This window comes from Calypte anna, chromosome Z (genome assembly GCF_003957555.1).
Source record: "Calypte anna isolate BGI_N300 chromosome Z, bCalAnn1_v1.p, whole genome shotgun sequence".
Lineage (NCBI taxonomy): Eukaryota > Metazoa > Chordata > Aves > Apodiformes > Trochilidae > Calypte > Calypte anna.
Genome location: NC_044274.1, coordinates 64,941,595 through 64,962,227, shown reverse-complemented (window position 1 = coordinate 64,962,227; position 20,633 = coordinate 64,941,595). Strand labels below are relative to the sequence as shown.

Below are 20,633 nucleotides of genomic sequence, written 5' to 3'. Positions count from 1 at the left end.
GAAACCTACTAACCTCTAGGAAAAAGCCCATATTCCTCTCTACTCATCTTTCACTTTTTTTTTTCTTAATAAAATGTAAAGGGAAGACTGTCTAAATACTAGTTCAAATTACATTTTGCCCAGTGATGCTGCAGAGCCAACTACAAGATTCCATTTACCACACATGTACAAGTTAAAAAGCATGTTGAATTCTGTGGGAGATAGGGAAGACTATAACCTTGAAGGTCAGACTGTTAAATTGTATTGAAATGCTGATTTTACAAGGGAATGACTGAGGAAAACATTTGCTTACTGCTTCAGGATGATCTCCGTCAGCACCTCCTTGCACAACAAGACTAGTTTGTCAATTCAGACCTAGAAGCAACGTAAAGCAGAGTTCTCATTTACAGCAAGTAAGTGTATGTTGACAAACTGTGATCTTAAACCAAGAAGCATAGTTTGTTTAGTACCACCGAACTGTCAGCGGAGGCCAAGTCAAAAGGAAGACCTTTTAAAATGTTTGGAACTTGACTTTTGCACTCAGAGAGCATCATCTCATTAGCCTGACAGCTACCACATTGCTCTAATAACTCATCTTGACAGCTGCTATAAAGCCACCAAGCTCAGTAGGGCAGTTTCAGGTATGTCTGTTATTTATGACTGGATGAAGTCCAAACCAGACTGTTACCTGGTAGGCTGTCACTGAAGAACACAAGTTACACACAGTTTGTGCTCAGATTCTTCTTCACAAGAATGTTTTCATATCAAGCAATTGCTCAAGTTTAGCAGTGCTTGGACTTATTTATTCTCCCAAATTCAAATATTTCACTGACATCTGATAGCCCTAAACCACCTCAGAGATGGCTAAAAAGGATTTATCTGCATCCTGTTAAACCATGACCCTGGGAATCACAGAAGCATACCTAAGGCCATTAACACATTTATTTGAGGTTGGACTGCAACAGAAAAGGGAAAAAAAACAGGGACCTGCAGAAACAGTTACATTTCTAAGGACCAATAAATCTGCTATGAAAATAGATCTGTACCCAAAGTAGTCTTAGAAGACTTGCCATACATCTGTAGAGACAAGTGTGAACACTATTTGTACCTAACAGGGTACTCATGTGCCCCCACTGACCTGTTTTAAGGCAAGTTTCACACACTATGATGCTTCATTGTAAGGAAGCATTTGACACATTTTGGCTTTTGGTTGCTGCAAAAACAACATGGAGTGAAAGCAGAGTTCTACGTTTACTACAGCAAGCACCTTAAGAGACCAAGTCTGAGGTGGCTCTAGTTCAGGAAAAAAACTCCAAAACACTTAAAGCATGTACCAATTCTACCATGCTTCTTTCAGAGCTAGCTTAAGAAAAAAATGCACTAAAGACTCATAGTTGCTTCCACTATTTCCATAAGCCTTGAAAGGCTACTCACTGTCAACTCACTCCTGGAGCTAAACTGATTTTCATCCCCAAGTCCATCACAAGTACACTTCAGCCAACTGATATTACTTTATAATCACCAAGGTAAACAAGATACTCAGTATGAACCAACAGCATGCCACACTCACAAAACCACAGTTCATGCTTGCATCACAGGCTGTCTGCTGGTGGTGTTGGTATGTTCTGTTTAGGACCAGCCCAACTCCCACACAGAAAAGTCTCCAGAAACCATTTTATCCAGAGGAAACATATGCGTAAGAGCAAAACAGAAAATACTCATTTCCAGACTTTCCCTGTCCATCCAAAAAAAGGGATAAGGACTGGTTACGAAGTACTGCATCACAGGACTAGTTAACTTTTTTTTTTTTTTGCTAAAAAACCAGAATGGTAATGAAGATGTCATTTGGCACCTTGCAGCAGAGTTATTTTTTCATCTTTTTAGTGTTTCACTCATCAGCTCCTTCCAGACTAGAGAGGTAAGTTTTATCAAGATCCCCATGCACTTTCACTATGAACCCCCAATCACTCCATAGGATAAAGAAGGAACCACTCAAGATAACTCAAAAAGATGAAACATACCCCAGTTTAAACACAGAAAGTGAGGAAAAGAAACAGTTTTCAGAGCATCTGTTCCAGCCCAAGTGCAGCTGGCATTTCAGTTAACTTGACAAAAGGAGTCCTTCATACAGTTCCAGTATGTCTAGTGGTACTGAGCACAGAAGTGCTAGACTGTCCATGAAGGTACTTCTTATTTGGTCTCAGGCTTGTCTTGCAATAGTGGTATAATTGACTCCCACGCCGTAAGGCACTGAAGAAAGAAATAAAGATTTTAAAAACAGATTGCACATCAGTTCTTATTTTCAACTAACTCTTCCAGACCAACAGAGTTGCACATTCAAGAAAGGCTAGCTAGATCTGTGGCGTTTATTACAGAAAAGGGAAAAAAAACCAAAACCCAGAATCTCAAATAGCAAGAATGTGTTCAGAAAGAATAGTTGCAGATTCCAAACAAAGAAAACAAACTTTCCAAAGTCATCAGCCATTAAAAATCATCTACATTTCCAAATATTTAGATTCTTCTAAACTGAAGAACACTAGAGCTTTCAGCTAGGCAGACCACATGATGAACTGGCAGTGCTGGGGATATTAAAATAAAAGTGGAGTCTAGCTTCTGCATTATCAGAAAATCACTCCAGGCTTTGGAGCCATTTCCCCAGACACATGTACTTATGGCAGTTCTTATGCTCTACACTTTCAACCATGTACAGCCCAGAAGCCAAACCTGACAGATACAGACTGTGAAATACATATTATGAAACACTGAGAATGGGGTAACTCATGATCAGCACTTACATTCACAAGTCATTGTTGTCAAGCATCTTCCAATCTTGCTGATTGTACTGCAGGTGAATAGAGTATTTCTAGTTGTGTATTTCAAAGAGATTAGATGCTTTCCTACCAAAAAGCTTTCTTACTGCAGCTAAGAGCAACTAGAAGGTACAGATGAGAATGAGGTACAGATTTGAGAATGTCAGTGATAAAGGCATTGCTGGATGTTCAGTGGAGTCTTTAATAACCCCCTCCACAGCAGCCACCTCAGAAGAGAGATGAGAACAGGGTGAAAGAAGCTCTGTGTGACTAGTTACTGAGCAAAGAGACGCTGAAATGGGCAAAGTAAGTTCACACTAATATTACATGGAAAGGTAACCTAGCAGAGGAAGAAGTTTATAAAGCATGTAGAGAAAAAAAAGCAGTAAGCAAGAAGATTAAGTATGTCACTATGCATAAGCCTGGTAGTGTTCACAATATCAACCACTGCACAGGACATCACTACATCTAGAGTGGAAGAAAACAAGACTGGCAGTATATGGTGTTGAATGTCAAGGCCCTTTCACCGAAAAAACAACAAACAAACAAAAACCCAGGCACTGAATCTCAGGTACACATTCTCCAAAGGAAAAAGGGCAGAGCAGCAGAAACATCTGACTGAGTATTTCCAGGACAAGCATACAAGGGAAAGAACTATGCAAAAGGTGACAGAGATTAAAATAATTCATGCACACAGAGTGTAATCTATGTATGGCTTAATGGATGTACATTAGCCCATGTAGTTGGTTCATAAAAGGTAGAATTAAGAGATTTGATAGCATTACTAGAATACGTAATTTTTGGACTTTCATCTCCACTACCATTACTCATTAATTTGCTCAACAAGAATTCTTGACATCCTTGTCAAGAAGACAAAGATAAAATGCTGCTGCAGGGCTCCCTTGGAAAGGACTGCCTGTCTACTGCAGATCACTTAAGCATGACCAGCAACTCAACAGACTACACTAAGCTGCTGCTAAAGAGCAGCTTTCACAGCATTAGAGAACTGATTAAGATGTGTAAGATTCTTTTCTTCAGGAAAAGAATCTTTAAGATTCTTTGTCTTCAATTCTTCAAGACAGGGTAAGGATTTCTTGAAGAATTATCATCACCTCAGATGAAGGTTAATTGCTCTTATTCCTGGCACATGCTTCAGTAGTGCCACATACCTTCTCGTAGTACTGGATGTTTTTATCTGCCATCCCCATGAGCAGTTGCCTGAAGTCTTGTCTTTTATTGTTCTGCCATCTCTCCAGATCTGCTTTCAGGTCAGCATTGAAACATTCAACTCGGTCTTGACACTTCTCAACATCCGTGGGTACCTGCAAGGAAAGAAATTAAATCTGTCACTGAAAGTGCTCACCTGCTGCATTAGCTCAAAACACAATGAGCAAAACTACAGAGGAAAGGGTAAGTTACCAGTCCAGAAGTTACCCTGAGTGTTACAGATGCAATTCTGTATTAGTGAGGAGACAGGACTGCTTCATTTGTTCTCTGCTGTTTGTGGTGATGGATAGTTGTGTTTGTCCATCTCCACACTCAATATGGAGGCAGAGAGAGGAAGAACTTGCTAGAGGCACATAAAGAGGAAAGAAATTTGGTGCAACTTCTGGGTGCCTACACTCAGTTTCACGAAGCAGCTTCACTACAGCTCCAGAGCAAGCTTTCTCTCCTCCTTCCCACTTACAGCTGTACCAGGCATTTCCCAATTTACACTCACATGCATGAAGCAACAGACATTTAGGTTTGTCCAATGAGCTAAGAGACCTCAATGTTATTTTTGTACCATAGTACACAAACAGCAGTGATCAGTTATGGCTGCAGAATAAAATTCCAAAGCATCTTGGTTTTCAGTTCCACTTTAAACCTTACAGGCTGCCTGAAAAAAGTGCAAGTGCAAAGCACTGATGACTGTTGCTGTGGACTGGCTCATGGGACTTTGGGCTCAGCAGTGGATGTGTAATCAGACATAAGCAACAAGACAGACCTTGAAGGACAGCCTACTGCAAACCTAGGTAGGGATGGATTATGACAGTAGTTACAAGCCGAAAGTAGAGACACTTTAGGCCAAAAAAGAGTGTGCTCTTTGCACGTGTTTCAACTAAAATCATGCATACCACCAGGCACCTACAGGAAAACTACAAATATTTTCTCAATCAGGAAAGACACATACACCTTCCTCTCCCTTTTTCTTGTGCTGCATGGTCCACATAGATGGGAAGCACACTGTTGGGGGCATGGAGTCTAAGCCCGTGACCTCAGAAGAGAAAACCCTTGATGTCTGGCACCAACATGAGAAGTGAACCACTACTATGTAACCTGTTACTTATAAAAAGGAAAAATCCAGAATGAAGAACTTTGGAGAAGTTTGTAGTGGCTTCTCTCATACCTGACACTCTCAGGAAATTCCCTTTTCTTTGACAGGTGTGAAGGAAGGGACTGAACAGACTATAAAAGAAGATATTCATGGGTGACAAGTTAGAGGTGTGCTACTACCTTGCAGTTTAGTTAGCTACACATGGTTCAACTGTGGTTCTTCTCCAGGATGTGGACTAGGGCTGATCAGTGAAGTATTCCACTGACTAATACTCAAAGAAGGTCCAACACCTGTTCTCCAATAAAGATGAAAGCACCTCCTTCATAAACTGGATTTACACTACAGGCAGCCTGTGGGGTTCAGTGGCCACACACATACACAGCACCCTCTCAGAGCACTATACTTCTGGCTACAGAATTGGCCACAACTACAGACATGAAGTTCTCTCATGCACTTCAGATAAGAACTACCAAACTAAGTAGCTGGAAGATTTAGAAGAAGTTCCCTTCAGGGCAAGTATGACTTATAAATAAGTACCCTGCTATCCTAATGGGAAAGGCTGGGCTATCAAGAGTGAGTCATAAAGTCTAAAAGGAAACCACATAAAATTTCCCAATTCAACTAAACCAGTTTCTAAGCATTCACCAAAAGCAGCTTCCTGATTGTTCTGCCAGGGCCTGAAATCACAACGAAGGCATAGGAAGAAAAATAAATCTGTTCTTTCTCACAGTCAGTTCTCCTGCAGGTTGTGCAAGTTTTGAGGTACAGGGACAATCCAGTGGTCAGCACCACCACCATCTTTGTTAGAAACAGAAAGGCTGTGGACTCTGCACTGTTATGCTAGTATTACAACACACCACACCCACTACTCTTTTGATGTAGACTTTAGCATTCTGAGGAGTATTTGCTGACAGACATTTGCAGTAGCCCTACAAGCCTCCTGCAATTGCAGGCCACTGAGTTCTAAGCAGATCCTCCCAGTGTGAGAACGACCTAATGTCACCAACTGAGCTTCCTGCAGCCAGTCTGATGATGTTTATGTCCAGTCCCAAAGTGCCCTCCAGTGGCAGAGATTAGCAAGTGATGATAGGCCCTCATTTCGTGGTCCAAAAGCAAGCCTTTTTTCCCTTATTTTTTTATTAGAACATGATTTCTTGCCAGATCAGCTAAATATGCCAAGAGGAGCACAAATGTCATTCACTGCATAACCCAGCTCATGACACTATTAGCTTTTAGCTTGCAGCAAGTCACAGACTCACTGAAAACAAGATGTTCTGCTAACCACAGCTCAGAGTTACCAAATCTTACAGATGGGGACAACTACTTCAGGAAAGGAAAGGATCTGAAAACTCTAAGCTAGTGCTTTAAACACACACAAGGAACTCTACTACTTTGTTCAACTTCATCTTATAAATAACACAAAACAATTGTTAGGAAAAAGGTACAAACAGTTGCCAGAAGTTATGCTTACACCCTAGAGAAGTGCAAGTATGAAAAAAATTCTTAGCTATTTAAGTGCTGTGCTTTTATACAGTGACCCCACTGAGAGGTGACATGCAAAGGCCCTTTAATAGGAGGAGAAAAAGTTCAGAAGTTCCTCTTGCTTAACTTCCAAGATGAGATTTTGGACAGAACTCAGTTGGCTTGGTGAATATGCTAGACTTAGTCCCTTCTATCCCACATACAGCTTATGGAAAGCTACACCGAGGAATTAAAAGTACCTAAGAGTCCCAGTCAGCACTGGGGTAGGCAAAAGACCAAAATACAAAAGCATCACAAGATACCTGAAACATCACTATTTGGAAGGGCTGTGACAGACATGAGACCAGAAAAATACCAATTTGCATTTTTCTGCTCCAGTCCTCTTCAGCTTCTTAGATTAAAAGATGTTATGTGAACCTGCTATAAGGTTATTGTGCAGGAGACCTAATACTGGAAAGTCATCCATTAGTTTTTAACACAAACATGAAGGGGAACCAAAAAGTCCCAAGCACAGGAAGGGAACAAAGCCTGGGTGGAGTAAAGATGCACATTTCTCCATGTAGAAAAAGCAGCTAGTTACAGCTTTGTTCCACATGAAGTGTATCCAAGACCTTCCACCTTGTGACACCAGCTCTGTTTAGCATCATGCAGGAGACCTCCAAGCAGAGGAGGCAAAACAGTCTTCCACAGTCAAGACACATGTACTGCAATAGAGTGAAGCAGTGTCAGGGATACACTTAGCTCAGTGACATACAGCTAAATCACCAGGGCCCACTCACCCACTGCTCCAGCCCCTGTCATCAAACACTCCCCACTGACTGCTAGCTGCTGTTGATGTGTTAAACACAGGTCAGAGCTATGCTACACTGAATGGTGGGAGATCAGGAGTTACCAGACAGGTTTACACACATTCACACCCAGGTCTTTGTTCCACACCAGCTGGAAAACAATGAACTTGTGTTCCATCAGAAATTGTTTATACTGCAAAGAAGCCATCAGAACCAGAAAAATCAAGTTCTGTTTCTTTATTCTTCTCAGGATAGAAGTACTTTCATAGGATAGTACATAGGATAGTTTTCATAGAGTACTTGTAAGTTCTAACCTTTGGACGGTCTTCTTTTTTCAAGGCTACTGCTTCCAGTTTTGCTTCATACTCCGCTTGAACTTGGTCTCTCTTCTTCAACACATTCTATGGGCAAAAGACAGCTGTCAGCAGCATCCTCTTGTTGCTTCCCTCCCCAGCCTGCATAAGCTGTATCAATTTGCAATTTCAAGCACTAATTCAGTTTTAAGTCAGACTTTTGGACTTTGTGCTATTCTACACAATATTTTGGGAGTAGCTTTTAAAAACAAGGAGCACTTTCTCTCCAGCACTTTGCAGGGTCAGATAAAATGCCATGTCTGGACAAGCTGGAGGGATACAAGATAGAAGCTGTCATGGAACCATGAATATAACCACAAGTAAACTCAATTCATCAGTTAACCTATTATTAGCATGAAAAGCAAATTTTTTGCATTAAAAAAGCATTAAAATTGTCAAGCACAACTGCATAGCTTCTGATAACTCTCAAGCTGCAGAGGGCACAGTATGGGCTAAGAGACAAGAAAGTATTACATGTCCCTTTTCACTTGTGTAGACTCCTAAAAGTCCTTTACAGCAAGTTGTTACATTCTTATGTTAGAACAAAAGTTTTGCTTTTAGATCAGTTGGTAGGGTTGATTATTATTATAAAAAAAAATTATGAAAAGCAGAATGTGTGTAAAGCATTGAGCTACTTGAGTTTCACAAAGAAACATTTTATTGAGTATTCTTAGAATAGTAAAGATGCTGTCCTTACATTGTATTTACAATATAACAAATATACTACATACACAAGCCAAGATCTCCATGCAGGTTATACTACAGTCTTACAATTCAAAAGCAACCACAGAAAACAGTCACTTAAGGAGTATAGTACTACAAATAAGAAGTTCTTTGCAAGATTGGGCAACTTTCTTCTGCTGTCTTCACAAGGAAGCTTGTGAAGTAATTTTTTATAACTCAACTGATGCAATTACTGCTTAGAGGGAAGTGGGCCAACACACACTTCTGAGGCACCTGTAAATTTGAACTCCTGCAGCCAATTTGGCCAGTTCACACTCTGAATCTTCCCTTCTGCCTTCCAGAAGGAATTGCTCCATTAAGAAGGTAACTCCCAAATGGAGGTACCCAGTCATTTTAACAGACAAGCCTAGTGAAGACCTAGTCACATGTCCTGCTGCCTACAGAAACACCTGTTTGAAAGAGTAATTCTCAGAGCCCTAAGAGCCAGATTAATGAAAATGCATTTCCTAATTACAGATGTACAAACCCTGTAACTACAAACCATGATCTGACTGAAGGGAAGGTCATCAGTGCAGTTGCTGTAGAGACAGGAGACGTTACAATCAATATTCTTACAAACCTCAATTCCTGATAAATTGGAATGGCATCCCAGCCACAAAGTTGCTATTGGTTTAGGAACCTTCAGACCATAAAAATTCATCTTTAGCAGCTGAACACCCACTTTTGTCCCCAAGGAATGCAAGCAACCCTGTTTGTTTGAAAAAACTGAACATTCCCATTACTTTTGGAATCTAAGCAACTATGTGGAATAGCCCTTAAGTGACTGAGGTTACCATGCAACAAAAGCCTGAGAGATATAACAGGTATTTCTACTTTTTATTGCCACTTGACCCTGAGTCAACTGAAATTTCTTTCCAGAAAAACAACAGCTTCCAGCAATTGCACTCAGCCTTTTGGAGCCCTGAGTCAAAGAAGTAAGTCAGATCTGTACTCAAAATACCCAATGATTAACAAGTATCAATAGATTTAATGAACAGGTGTATTATTTCTCCTTAACTACTCAAGTCCATCCACTGTGGACCATTGAAACATTATGCTTCTGAACACAGCTTCAAGTATCTATTAATGTCTGACCTCTAAGTGATGAGAAAAATATAGCCCTCCAATTATGGGACAAATGAGAGAGAAGTGTTTTTTTCTGGCACCTTCAGGCAATCTCTTTTCAGTTGTAGACAAAGTGTTAAATCCTTCAAAAAGCTGGGTTACAAGTATACCCAGACTTACCACAGCCCACACAATAGTTCTACCAGTTAGGTGGAACTTAAAGAGAAAAAAAATTAAAAATAAAGGAAATAAAAAAATGTTCAAAGAAAGTAACACCAAACAACAAGTTCACACAGCACTTTTCAGTTACTTGTGAACAGAACTAAAATGGTCCCTGTACAAGCAAGACTTGCTTCCAGTGAGACAGGTCCTTCTCCTCTTTGTATTCAGTTTTAACAGTTTGTAACATGTTGGCCCCTTAAATCTCTGAAGGAGCTCCAGAAGCTCGCACTGGCCTCCTTTTTCAAACTGCAACCCTCTGTCATTTGCACACCACATAGCTTCTAATCCATAAATCTCATAGGAGGACCCTAACTTACTGCAAACCATTAAAGAAACAGCTATTCATCTGGTGCTTGCTTTAAACATGCATTAAAAGTAGCATCAAAGCACACAGCTGGGGAGAGCATCATCTTACAAGCCTTCCTGGCAGCATTAAGCATACATATTTTAATACCAGCACTGAATTATGCAGACTGGAGTTCATACTCTGCACTTGCCTCCCTGGGGAACACCTATGTACCTATGGACAAGGGCTTCACTGAACCAGGATCTGAAATGTCATCTGGCCATCTCATACATGGCCCGTGTTTTAGAAAAGGTCTCTACCAGACACTGCCAGCACACAAGTGCCCCCACAAGTGCAGTTGCCTCAGGAACTGCAGTGCTTCTGATGACACTGAAGTGAATATTCATCTCTAAAACAGTGAAGAAAACCTGGCTGTTCTTACTCCAGGAACCGAGGAACAAAACAGACTTTAATTTCATAAGTAGGCCTTGAAGCAGCTGATGAATAAGACTGCACCACTAGTGAAGAGGACAGCCTTTTCAGCAGGAAGCTGCCTGCATGCCAAGAGCAGTCTCCTTACAGTTTCTTACTTGGTATTAAAAAGTCTGTGAAGACAGTTCTGTAGCTACTTACTGCAGAAATAGCAACAGATTCTTTCTAGCATTAGAAAACTGTACTTGGCAAGACCCAAGAGGTTTTCAGTTTTGGTATTTGAGAAGGAAGGGAAAAAAATAGTCTGCCTTGGCTAGCAATAAATTTTATTCTTGGTTTTCAGAGTAAAGCTAGTGAGATGCCCAAGTTGAACACAAAGCAGCATAATCCTTATTTCCTTTTAGCTGCTATTTCACTGATCTGCTGTCTAGATCCAACCAGTTCTGAAGCACCAACACAATGAATACGTTAGGGTCATTACCAAAGAATAACTGACAGGAAGAGTAAATCCTTTGGGGCACTAAAGAGTCAAATCAGCGGTCTAAAAATTAAGTGACAAATCAAGTTTTCCTCAGCTGAAGTGGTACTTCAGGCAATTAAATATCTCTTACCACAGGGAGAGTGGAAATAAAGACATGCAGATAGACAACTTGTTGACTGGAAGACTGCACTTGATGTCTTTTTCTGCCAAGAGCCCTTTTAGAATGGGGCTGTCTGTAAGTCAACAAGATTGTCTAGCTGAACATGTTCAAAGCGAACTGCCTGAAGTACCTCTTCATCTGAAGAAACCCTTGCTTTTTAGCATGAAAAAAATTTGACCCACTACATTTGTAAAAAGCACCCCTCACAACTCAGCCTGCCACTTCAGCTGCCATCTCTAGTAGGCTGAGGCATTTCTAGACAGATATTCTAGGCTAAAAGCTTTAGCCTCTAGCCTCATACTCTATTTGTAAGCAGACACACACAGCCCTTCCTAAAGAATAAGGCTAAGTCTGAACACCCTTGGTCAAGATTGCTAGCTACAGCTCAGGATGTTCCAGCAATGCTTGGGGTTAATAGTCCTGTAAAGAAAATGCACCTCATTTATGCTGGGGCCAACACCTGCTGCACGAACACTTCAGCCAGACAGGAGCCATACAACTAGCCACCTGAAGCTGTGAAAAGATTATTATTTCAGTCCTCCATTTGAGACGTCCAGAATGACTAGGATTAAGATGGAGAAGAACTCTGATGTTCAGACAGTAGATTTACAACAGGCTATTAGCTTTGTATTGGTAGTTCTAAGACGAAAGTCCTCAGGAGTTTGCCCGGTTAGTATCCAGTAGAGGGACTGCTAATAAATACTGCAGCATGGGCATGTGGTGAAAAGCTCGTAACAGCTGAACTGTCGTCCTTGGTTTCAGTTTTCAATGCAGTTATCAGTATCTCTTTTCTCCATGCAATGGCATTGAATGCCATATCTCCTTAACTTCAAGAGAACAACTGCACTGCAGAAGCAGTAAGATACCAACTTATTAGAGAGATTAAGAGTCACAGAACAACATCTTTACGCAGTTATTTGATACGCAGAACTTTAGAGTAGTCATTATCCTGCCTAGGGCATGAGGATGAGAAAAGAAACAATCTCTACCATTTGGACATGTGGCTCCAAAAGGAGTTACTCAACCCTGTTACAGACCAGTGACAAAAGGTGTTAGTGCTACATTTTTTGCACAACTAGACACTGGCCCAGTAGTGAGCAGCTGAGCCACAACTGACTTTTTAACAATTCAAAGAGAAGATTCCAGGCAGCCACAGAACTCCTATAATTATCACCTGCCATCCCAATGAAGGAGCAGCTCTCCAACACTTTATGCACACCCCAGTGTTATTGACCTCAGATTAATTAAATAGCAGAGCAGATAGATAATGCAACCCATGCAGTACCCTGCTACTAAATGTGCCTAGTTTTGTTTTGCTGATGAAAATATCCCCCTACCTAATGTATTATTTAGTTCCCCACTTTTCCCACCTCCAACCTTTCTGTTAGAAAGACTGAACTCGCTGATACCTTATTCAATGCAAACACCATAACAGTGTCTTCTGACACAGGGCTCTCCTTACCTTCATTAACTCTGAGTACAATATATATTCCCTAAGCACAGGCAGGAAGTCTTCTGTCATGTCTTCACTGAGTTCTTCAAGAGCTGTGCAGCAGTTCCCAATACAGGCAGACACACCTTCCAGTGGCTCTGACAGCTCAACCTCCAGCCCTCCCCAGGTTGAATAAACAGGTCCATATTCACGTAGTTCCACCAAGTATTCTGCAAGAGGCAGATGGAAAAGAAGATTAACAGAGTAAAAACAAGGCACAGGGGTCTGCAGACAGTTACACCGAACAGAAAAAATTGTGCACCCAACTTGGTCAACATTAGCTCCACTAGGACTCAAATCTTGTGCTGCATTAGCATCTTAACAAAGCTCTGAGGCTGTACAGGTAACAGGTCCAAATCACCTCCTGCTTAACTGATAATTCCTACAAGCTCCCAATATAAAGAAGCTGCTTGTGTGCAGTAGCCTGAGTAATTTTTAAGAAAGATGTGCAAAACTTGGCTCTGCTCAGAAAGGTCTGTAAAGCTTACTTTTTTCTAGGGATTCCATATCTACTCCTCCAGATGGAAACTAGAGGCTTTTCCTTCTCCCAAGTATATTTACAAAAATGTCTCTTCTAAGAATGAAGGTTGGTATAACAAGAAAAGCAACTTTAAAAATACTGAGAGTTGTGCTAAGATGCTGTGCCAAACTTTAGGCCTGCTTTAACTCAGAGAGTCTTAGGATACTTTGCTTGGTAATAGGGCTCATTACAGGCCACAATCATTGACATGAGTTGTCTTGGTCATGCCATCAACAAGATACAGAGCACTCAGAGTGACACGTTATGACAGAGCACCTTGTGCCCTTACCCAGCTGTTCCTTGATAATCCTTTGTGCTATTCTGTCAATGGTACCAAGCTTTAGAGAGAACGTGTCTAGATACTCTCCAATGGCTGCAAACTCCAGTGTTCGACTTCTTAATTTGTAGCCTCCTGTGACATATTTTACAGACTCCCCCATCTTCGACAGCAATGCCATTCCTTGCTTTTTGTAGGCATTAAGATCCTACCAAGTTAAAAAAATAAATAGTTTAGAAATATTCCAGTTGCATGTTGGAAGATTAACACAGTGAACAGTATTTTCTAGTCAAGATCAAACCTTATGAAGGCAAGAGATCACAAGTGACATGTACCTTGGACAAAAAAACTCACTTTGTGCAAGCTGCACAGATGAGCACAGTTTCAAGACTACCTCTCAGTGGAGATAAACTATCCAGGAGAATGGTATGAAGCACATTATATAGAAGTGGTCCACCTTTGCAGAAGGCCTGACTTTCCTATGTTCCTGTGCTGTCACCAGGGAAGTAGTGATATTAACAGCCCTGTTTCCATCAATAGTGTTCATGTTGTTCATTCACACAGATGTTTGTGTAATATACACAACAGTAGCATTAGGCCAAGGGACTAGGTGGTTCTGATGAGCTAGTACAGAGCTACACATTGCATGCCTGTTTTGTCAACAGCTCCCCCCACACCATCAGTGTCACCGGAGAGGCAGGGAAAGACTGCACACAGAGACAGCACAACATGGAGAGACAAGCAGTGTTTTTGCATGACAGACTGCAGCTCAAGAGTCAGACACAGCCACGTTGCCTGCATGGAAAGCCTTAACAAAGCTTTACATGTTTGTGTAGATAAACATCCTGACAACTTATGTCACCAAGGTTGTTTGCCTACAATTGTCAGGGGAATTCACCTTGACAGCGTATCAGAAAAAAATAGTTAGCAAAAATGCCATCCATTTTTCATTCACCTCCTTCCAGCAGGGGTCACTACTCGACACCTCAAAACAGGCATACGAGTTACACACAGGTCATCCCACACAGCCTGAAAAGAGACACTATCAAACCAAGTAGGCCTGCAGAGGTCAAGAATCAAGACACGCTACTGCAGACAAGACTAGAAGATCCAATGTTCTTAAAAAAAAAAAACCAACAAACCAACAAAACAGCAGCCATCTTCAAAACTTGTACTATGGCATTCTTTCCAGATACTTATACATAAGTCAAAATTAAGTCTGATTTACGAATCTTACACCCTAGAAAATATTATACTTTTGAATTGTGTTTGCATTTAACTGCAGTGGTTCCTTGACGACGGCCTTTTACCTGTCATAAGCACTATCTGAAAGCAGGCAACAGAAAAAAAACCCCAAACCTTTAACTCGCAGTCATTCAGTCACTTTCTCAAGCATTCTGGTTTGTTACTAGTCTGAACCGGCAACTTGAAGAAAGGTTCATTTCTTTTTCAGCCAGGAGGTGACTTTCTGCAGTAACTAAATTCTGAAAGTCCTAGCACACTGAACTGACACTTCAAACTGCTGCAACACAGCAAGATCCAATACTACAGGCGGACAGAAAGTAAGTGTCCTTTTCCCTCAGCCTCTCTGGATGCTCTATTCTCATGGCAAGCCCTGCCAAGGGCTGAGGGTAAAACCCCTACCATTCATTTTACAGGGGCGAGAGGAGACAACTAAACAACAAAGAAAGCTGCATCATGCCTAGACAACTGAAAAGTAGACAAAGCTGATACTAAACTATCCAGGTACAAAACAAATTCTGCATCTCTGGCTTGTTTCAGCAGTAAAGTTCATCATGGAGGGGAAATAAAAGAAAACTCGAGACAGAATCTCACATTACCAGCAACAGAGCACAAGCCTCATGGGAGCTCAAATTAATTGTCACATTTGAATGATCTAACATGATGTAAATTGGAAAGATGTGCTTTTACAGCTCTCTTCACTTATCAGGTCAGATCCAAGCATGACTGCAGGCCCTCCTGGTCTTATTTATATCGCAGTTCAAGAGACAGCCAAAGAAAACTGCACCACTGCTGGATGAGTCACGCAGAAGACTGGCATGAAGTTGTTAACTGAAAACAAACACGAATGTACATTCAAGTTTAGTATTGAGGGCAACAAATGGAAGCCGTATGGAAGACATGGACAAGAAAAAAGTTAAGAAATTTGCATAATTTTGTGTAAGAGAGACCTCTCCTCTGTCACTTTCCTCCTCTCCAAAAGACGATTTCAAAAAGGCTAAAATTTTCTAAATTCTGAACCTCTCTTGCAGCAGATTTTCTAGCCACAGAACAAGATGGTCTGAAGAAGTGAATATGTAAATCTGCTGATCACCCTGCTCCTTCAAGCAAAGGGAACCCATACAGTTGTGACACACAGGGAACTGTCACGTACAAAATACAGGGTCCCAAACAACTCTGGTATTTTAGGGAAAGTTCTGACCTGCACATGTAGTTCCACAAATGCCTCTTCTCCTTCATTTCAAAGGACACTGCAAAGGTCTGTTTCGAACTTACTGGCTTACCTTGGCTGTAAGAAACACGTTGAAGTGCTCATTAAAAGAAAGCACAGGGTGATCAGTTATTCTCTTCAAAAACTTGTCTAATGCTTTCCTCCTTGTCTCCACGAACTCTTCAGAAAAGCGATCAACAACACCCTTTACCACAAATTTTTCAGGAAGAGGCTGTCAGAGACAAGCAAAATGCACAAAGACTTAAAAGACCAGAAACTTGCTTCTGCTATTTGGAAATGTACAAAGCAATCAAACTCCAGTGTTAACAGAAACCACAGTATTATGCTTGCTAACGGGAAACATACATCAGATGGGATGCAAGCCCTTCTCTGAATTACCCTTTTGACGATATTGGCTAATGCCAGCAGTTCTACTGAGTGGCTTCAGCAAAGAGCCACACCAGTGAAGCCCAGGCAGTACTCAGGACTTCTAGCACAGCTCAGGGTGTTCCCCTGCTACTGCTATATGCATTCAAGCTCTGGCTTATAAGGAGATACCAGTGGACCTGCACGCTATTTGCTACAGCAATGTGTGGACAGAGCCCCTGATGCTGAACCCAGGCTGCTCAGCCCAAGGAAACTCAGAGCATTTAACAGTTCAATTTACTTTTCTCCCTACCCTCATGCGGAACAGCATACAGTTCCTGGACAGGGCTGTTCTGTGGCACAATCTTAGTGACAGCACCACACTGAGCAAAGACAGATGAGCAGGCTTGACACAGGAAATGGTCAAGCAGTCCAGGCTGGAGCTTTCCTGAAGCACTTGGCACCCTTGGTCATCTCCCACATCTGTGTAAGTGACAAAGGTCTGCCAAAGTATCTGCTCTTTCATCTTACTCCTATGTGGACTCCACCATCTCCATCATCTGTACAGCTCATCTTCAGGTGTAAACCCAAATCTGACTCCAGACACTTTCCACTCCTCCCTGACTCCAGACTATTTCCAGTTACAGATACTCTTAGACTGCTTTAAACCATCCTTTCAGATCACATTTAAGTCACAGTCCACCTGAAACTGCCTTTAGCCTCTATTTGCCACCTACTCATAAGAAATAAGTATGTAAAGCATTCATTAATCTTCCTGCTGTACCATTGCAGAGAGAAGATAAATAGGATATTGTGTAACTGCTAAACTGTGCATAGCCAGATAAGAGGGCAGCACACACTTACACTTTCAGATTTTCTAAAAGAGAGGCACTTAAGAGATTGCTTTTTTCTGCAGATGGATTCATGTCCAGCATTCAAGATGTTTCTGCCAGAACTGTTGTTCTGTGTGCAACAAATTCCAGGTCAAATCAAAGCAGCTTGATTGGGCTGTGACTTACCACCTGCTACTAGGCTATTGCCTTGCAGCCCTCAGGCAGGCCTGGCAGTTTGTTAGTATACACAAGAATCTGTAGAAGCTTAACCTCAATAGCTCCAGCTGTTCAGAGAACAGGGAGGGAGAAAACAGTACATAGGCAGTGAACACAATCTCATGTCTCCATCACACCCTAGCAAGCTCACTCTCTCCCTTTTCTTCCCACTACCCCTCTGCAAACAAATTTGCTGCCAGTTAGTGGTGTCACATGATTTTCTGAAATATTTCTTATCTTTGCAAGACTGAGCAACTATTCTACTTAGAGGCAAGTTCCATAGAAATTAAGGACTTAGCTCTTTGCCCTGGAACAGCCTGACTGAATATTGCTCACATAGCCCAGTCCTTGCTGAGGGAGGAAGAGCAGAGAATCTCCCCAGGAGCAAGCTAAGGTATTCTAGCAGTTTTTGCTATTTCCTAGCAATTCTCCTCCTATGGGCCTTTCTGAATGCCTTAGTGCAAAAGAGCTGAGCATGGTGATCTCACAGGCTTCCTACCTTTTTCTGTCTTCAACATGAAAAACATACTGCTGAAGCTCAGTATCAACCTCTTCGTATCACAGAAGATGGTCAGACTACTAGCTTCAGTGACAAGAAAGGGTGCAGTAATTTCACTGCTCTCATTAGGCGAACTTCTGCCTACTGAAGGCAAGCAGGAACTATCAAACCAGAGGCTAGGATTTGTAAATCTGTGCTCTTAAATGCTAGCACAAGTAGTTTTAAAATACTATCTTTTAAAACCAGCTCAGAAAGCCATCTTGAAATCTGACACTTAGACTTGAAGTACCTGTGAGGCTTTTCATAAGCCTTGGATACTTGGAAATCTAGATGTAATAATTGAGCAAAGCGATGAAGACTATTTCATTTCAACAACAACAAATGCAATCACCATATGTTGCCCTACAGGAGGCTGCCAAAGCTCACTTCTCAGGTGTGCCACCCCAGAAACATATAAGCTTTGTCATCATCAGTCACAAATGGGGAGCTCTTCCCACTCCTCTAGGAGACAATATAATATTTAAACCTGAATACTGGAAGAGAACAAAGTACCATATTTAAATAGACATTTCACCCAAATATCATTCTTGTAATAAAGATACAGAAGTGCCTTTAAAATAGCAGCTACCTACGGGAATGAGATGTGTTGGCTGAGACTCTTCCAGCTTGTTTCTCAACCAGTCAAAGTCTTGGTACCGCCGGCGGACAGAATACTCTGGTAAATCAAACTCTGCTCGTGTGGTCTGGAAAAGAAGAACATGATAAGCCTAGTGTGCATTGAAAACTCTCCCTTCAGAGCTTGGCAGCAAATGCAGCACCAGCCATCTGTGGCACAGGTGAGGCTAGACAAGTGTTGCACTGGGACTCCCTCTCCAAAAATGTGCTTGCAGCCAGCACAAGAGAAAGATCCTCTGGCCTTCCAAGCAGTGGGAAAGACAGCAATAAGAAAAATGATTACTTGGAGCTGATGTGTTCTTAAGATCTATTCATTACATGTTCTGCTCAGACAAACTTTATGGGAGGAATTTGGGAAGAGACCTGCACACTGTGTTAATCCTTTGTTAATCTGGCAGTTAAAAGTTTGCAGGGAAGACCTTGAAATCTTCATTTGAAGTATGAGACTATTTTAGACATCAAGAATTAAAAGCAGACAGTTAATGGCTTTATTCTAAGAGGTACATTAACCGTGGGTAAAAAAATGTTTCAGCACTACTGTGTTACAGCAGTGACAGGCTTATCACACTCCTTCAGGGCTAGATTAGAACATAAGCTATTGCTAGGTCTGCCAAAGGACTTTTTTGTTGACTTCTAAGAGGAAGAAGCAACTTTGTTTACATTAAGTGTGTGTATGCCTGATTTAAGATATCAGTACATAAAGTTAAATCTTCAAAGTTTTCATTCTTCACAGTGAGGAGTTAATGGTGAGTGCCATTTCAAGTTCAGGTTGAAGCTAAATATGCAGAGAAATGCATATTTATTGCAATATGCTGGCAAATGTTTTATCCTTTCCTTGAACCTGGAATCACTGTCTGGAAAACCGACCAGGTGGGCTTGGACTGGGTCACACAGCACATGTCGCAGCTTCCTAAAAGTGCTAAGGAAACTGCACGCCACCAGGAGTTTCTGGTGTTGCCATAGCTTTGAATAGAAGGTACGTGGCCCTTATTGTTATGTCCCACCAAGAAGCATAGCTCGCAGGAGAAGCCTAGAAAGCTGTACATAGTTACCTGCAGCATCAAGCGCATCTTGCAATGAAGGTGATGCTGCAGTGCCAGCACACTTCATGCAGAAGCACTGTACCCTGCAGAACACACCAGCTCTCCTAGCTTTGAGCTGGTTCTGAGTCCAGCATTAAGTTATTTTGCTACTCCCAGTCACTACAACCACCTGCTAAATTCCAGCAGAGATTCTGTATTTACCTCCAGACTGAGAGCAACTGCCACATACTTGGAGAGAGCCAAACAGAAGCTTTTAAACACAATCCACCACTTACTTGCTCTCTGAATGGCTCCAAATCCTCAGCTACTGCGCATTACTACCAATTTCCACTCAGGATTTTCACTAAGGGGAAGCCAGCAGCTTCAACACACTATCAACAGAAGATTAGTTCTAGTATACCATAAACAAAATGCTAACATAATACTACCTACAAAATGGTTTAGATTCTAGAAAAGGAAGGCATAGAAAAGAAGAAAACAAGTTCACCTACTCTCTTCTTTGCCCAGATTGCTAAGGTAAGAGATCCAAATTATCCCATGCACTAACATTTTTGAATGCTCATCAGTGGAGCAGTTGTGTTTGTAGATGAGGGACTACGAAGACTTAGACATCCACTGCAGATTTGTGTTTTCCTCAGATGCACCTCAGAGTTAACACCAGCTTATTTAATGTCTTAGAGTGATACAGTATAAATAAAATTTCTAAAACTTCATATGAACTGTTTTCACATGTTTTGAATGAGAGTCTGAGGGCTATTATTCTAGAACAGGATAATTCATGCACATGTAGAGCCCCCATCAGCCAGTGGTGCTGACTACTTTGTTCTTTTGATATGGAAGCTACTTATCAGCCTTGGGGGACACAATCTGAAATTTTAAAAAAATGTACAAATGACTTGGTAGCAGGGAAAGCTTTTGTTAAAGGGTTATCATTGCGCAAAGCAAAAGCTTCTTAAGAGAAACAGTCAGTGAATCAGAGTACCCAGGATGCAGAGACAGTACACTGTCTTATCCTGTAGCATGAGGAGAAAAGTGAAGTGCCCCATCTGCCAGCACTGACAATCTTACTAATCAAGATTCTTCTAAAAGTTTAGAAAAACTCTACAGGTACCATTTAGTGTAGAAGTAGGAAAGCAGGATAAGTCCCAGTGCACAAATTTTA

The 20,633-nt window shown here is 41.4% G+C and overlaps 1 protein-coding gene across 1 annotated transcript in view; it reads right to left on the bottom strand.

Moving 5' to 3' along the window:
* Positions 1 to 1,777: 1,777 nt before the first annotated feature.
* SNX30 (sorting nexin family member 30) overlaps positions 1,778 to 20,633 on the bottom strand; it is a 41,900-nt gene continuing 23,044 nt past the window's right edge. The window contains exons 3-9 of the mRNA XM_030467463.1: positions 18,386 to 18,496; positions 15,913 to 16,071; positions 13,400 to 13,595; positions 12,561 to 12,760; positions 7,691 to 7,777; positions 3,959 to 4,111; positions 1,778 to 2,229 (exon numbers count right to left, since the gene is read on the bottom strand). Coding sequence (XP_030323323.1) covers positions 2,170 to 2,229; positions 3,959 to 4,111; positions 7,691 to 7,777; positions 12,561 to 12,760; positions 13,400 to 13,595; positions 15,913 to 16,071; positions 18,386 to 18,496 — 966 coding nt within the window. The 3' untranslated portion in view covers positions 1,778 to 2,169. The remainder of the gene's footprint in view (positions 2,230 to 3,958; positions 4,112 to 7,690; positions 7,778 to 12,560; positions 12,761 to 13,399; positions 13,596 to 15,912; positions 16,072 to 18,385; positions 18,497 to 20,633) is intronic.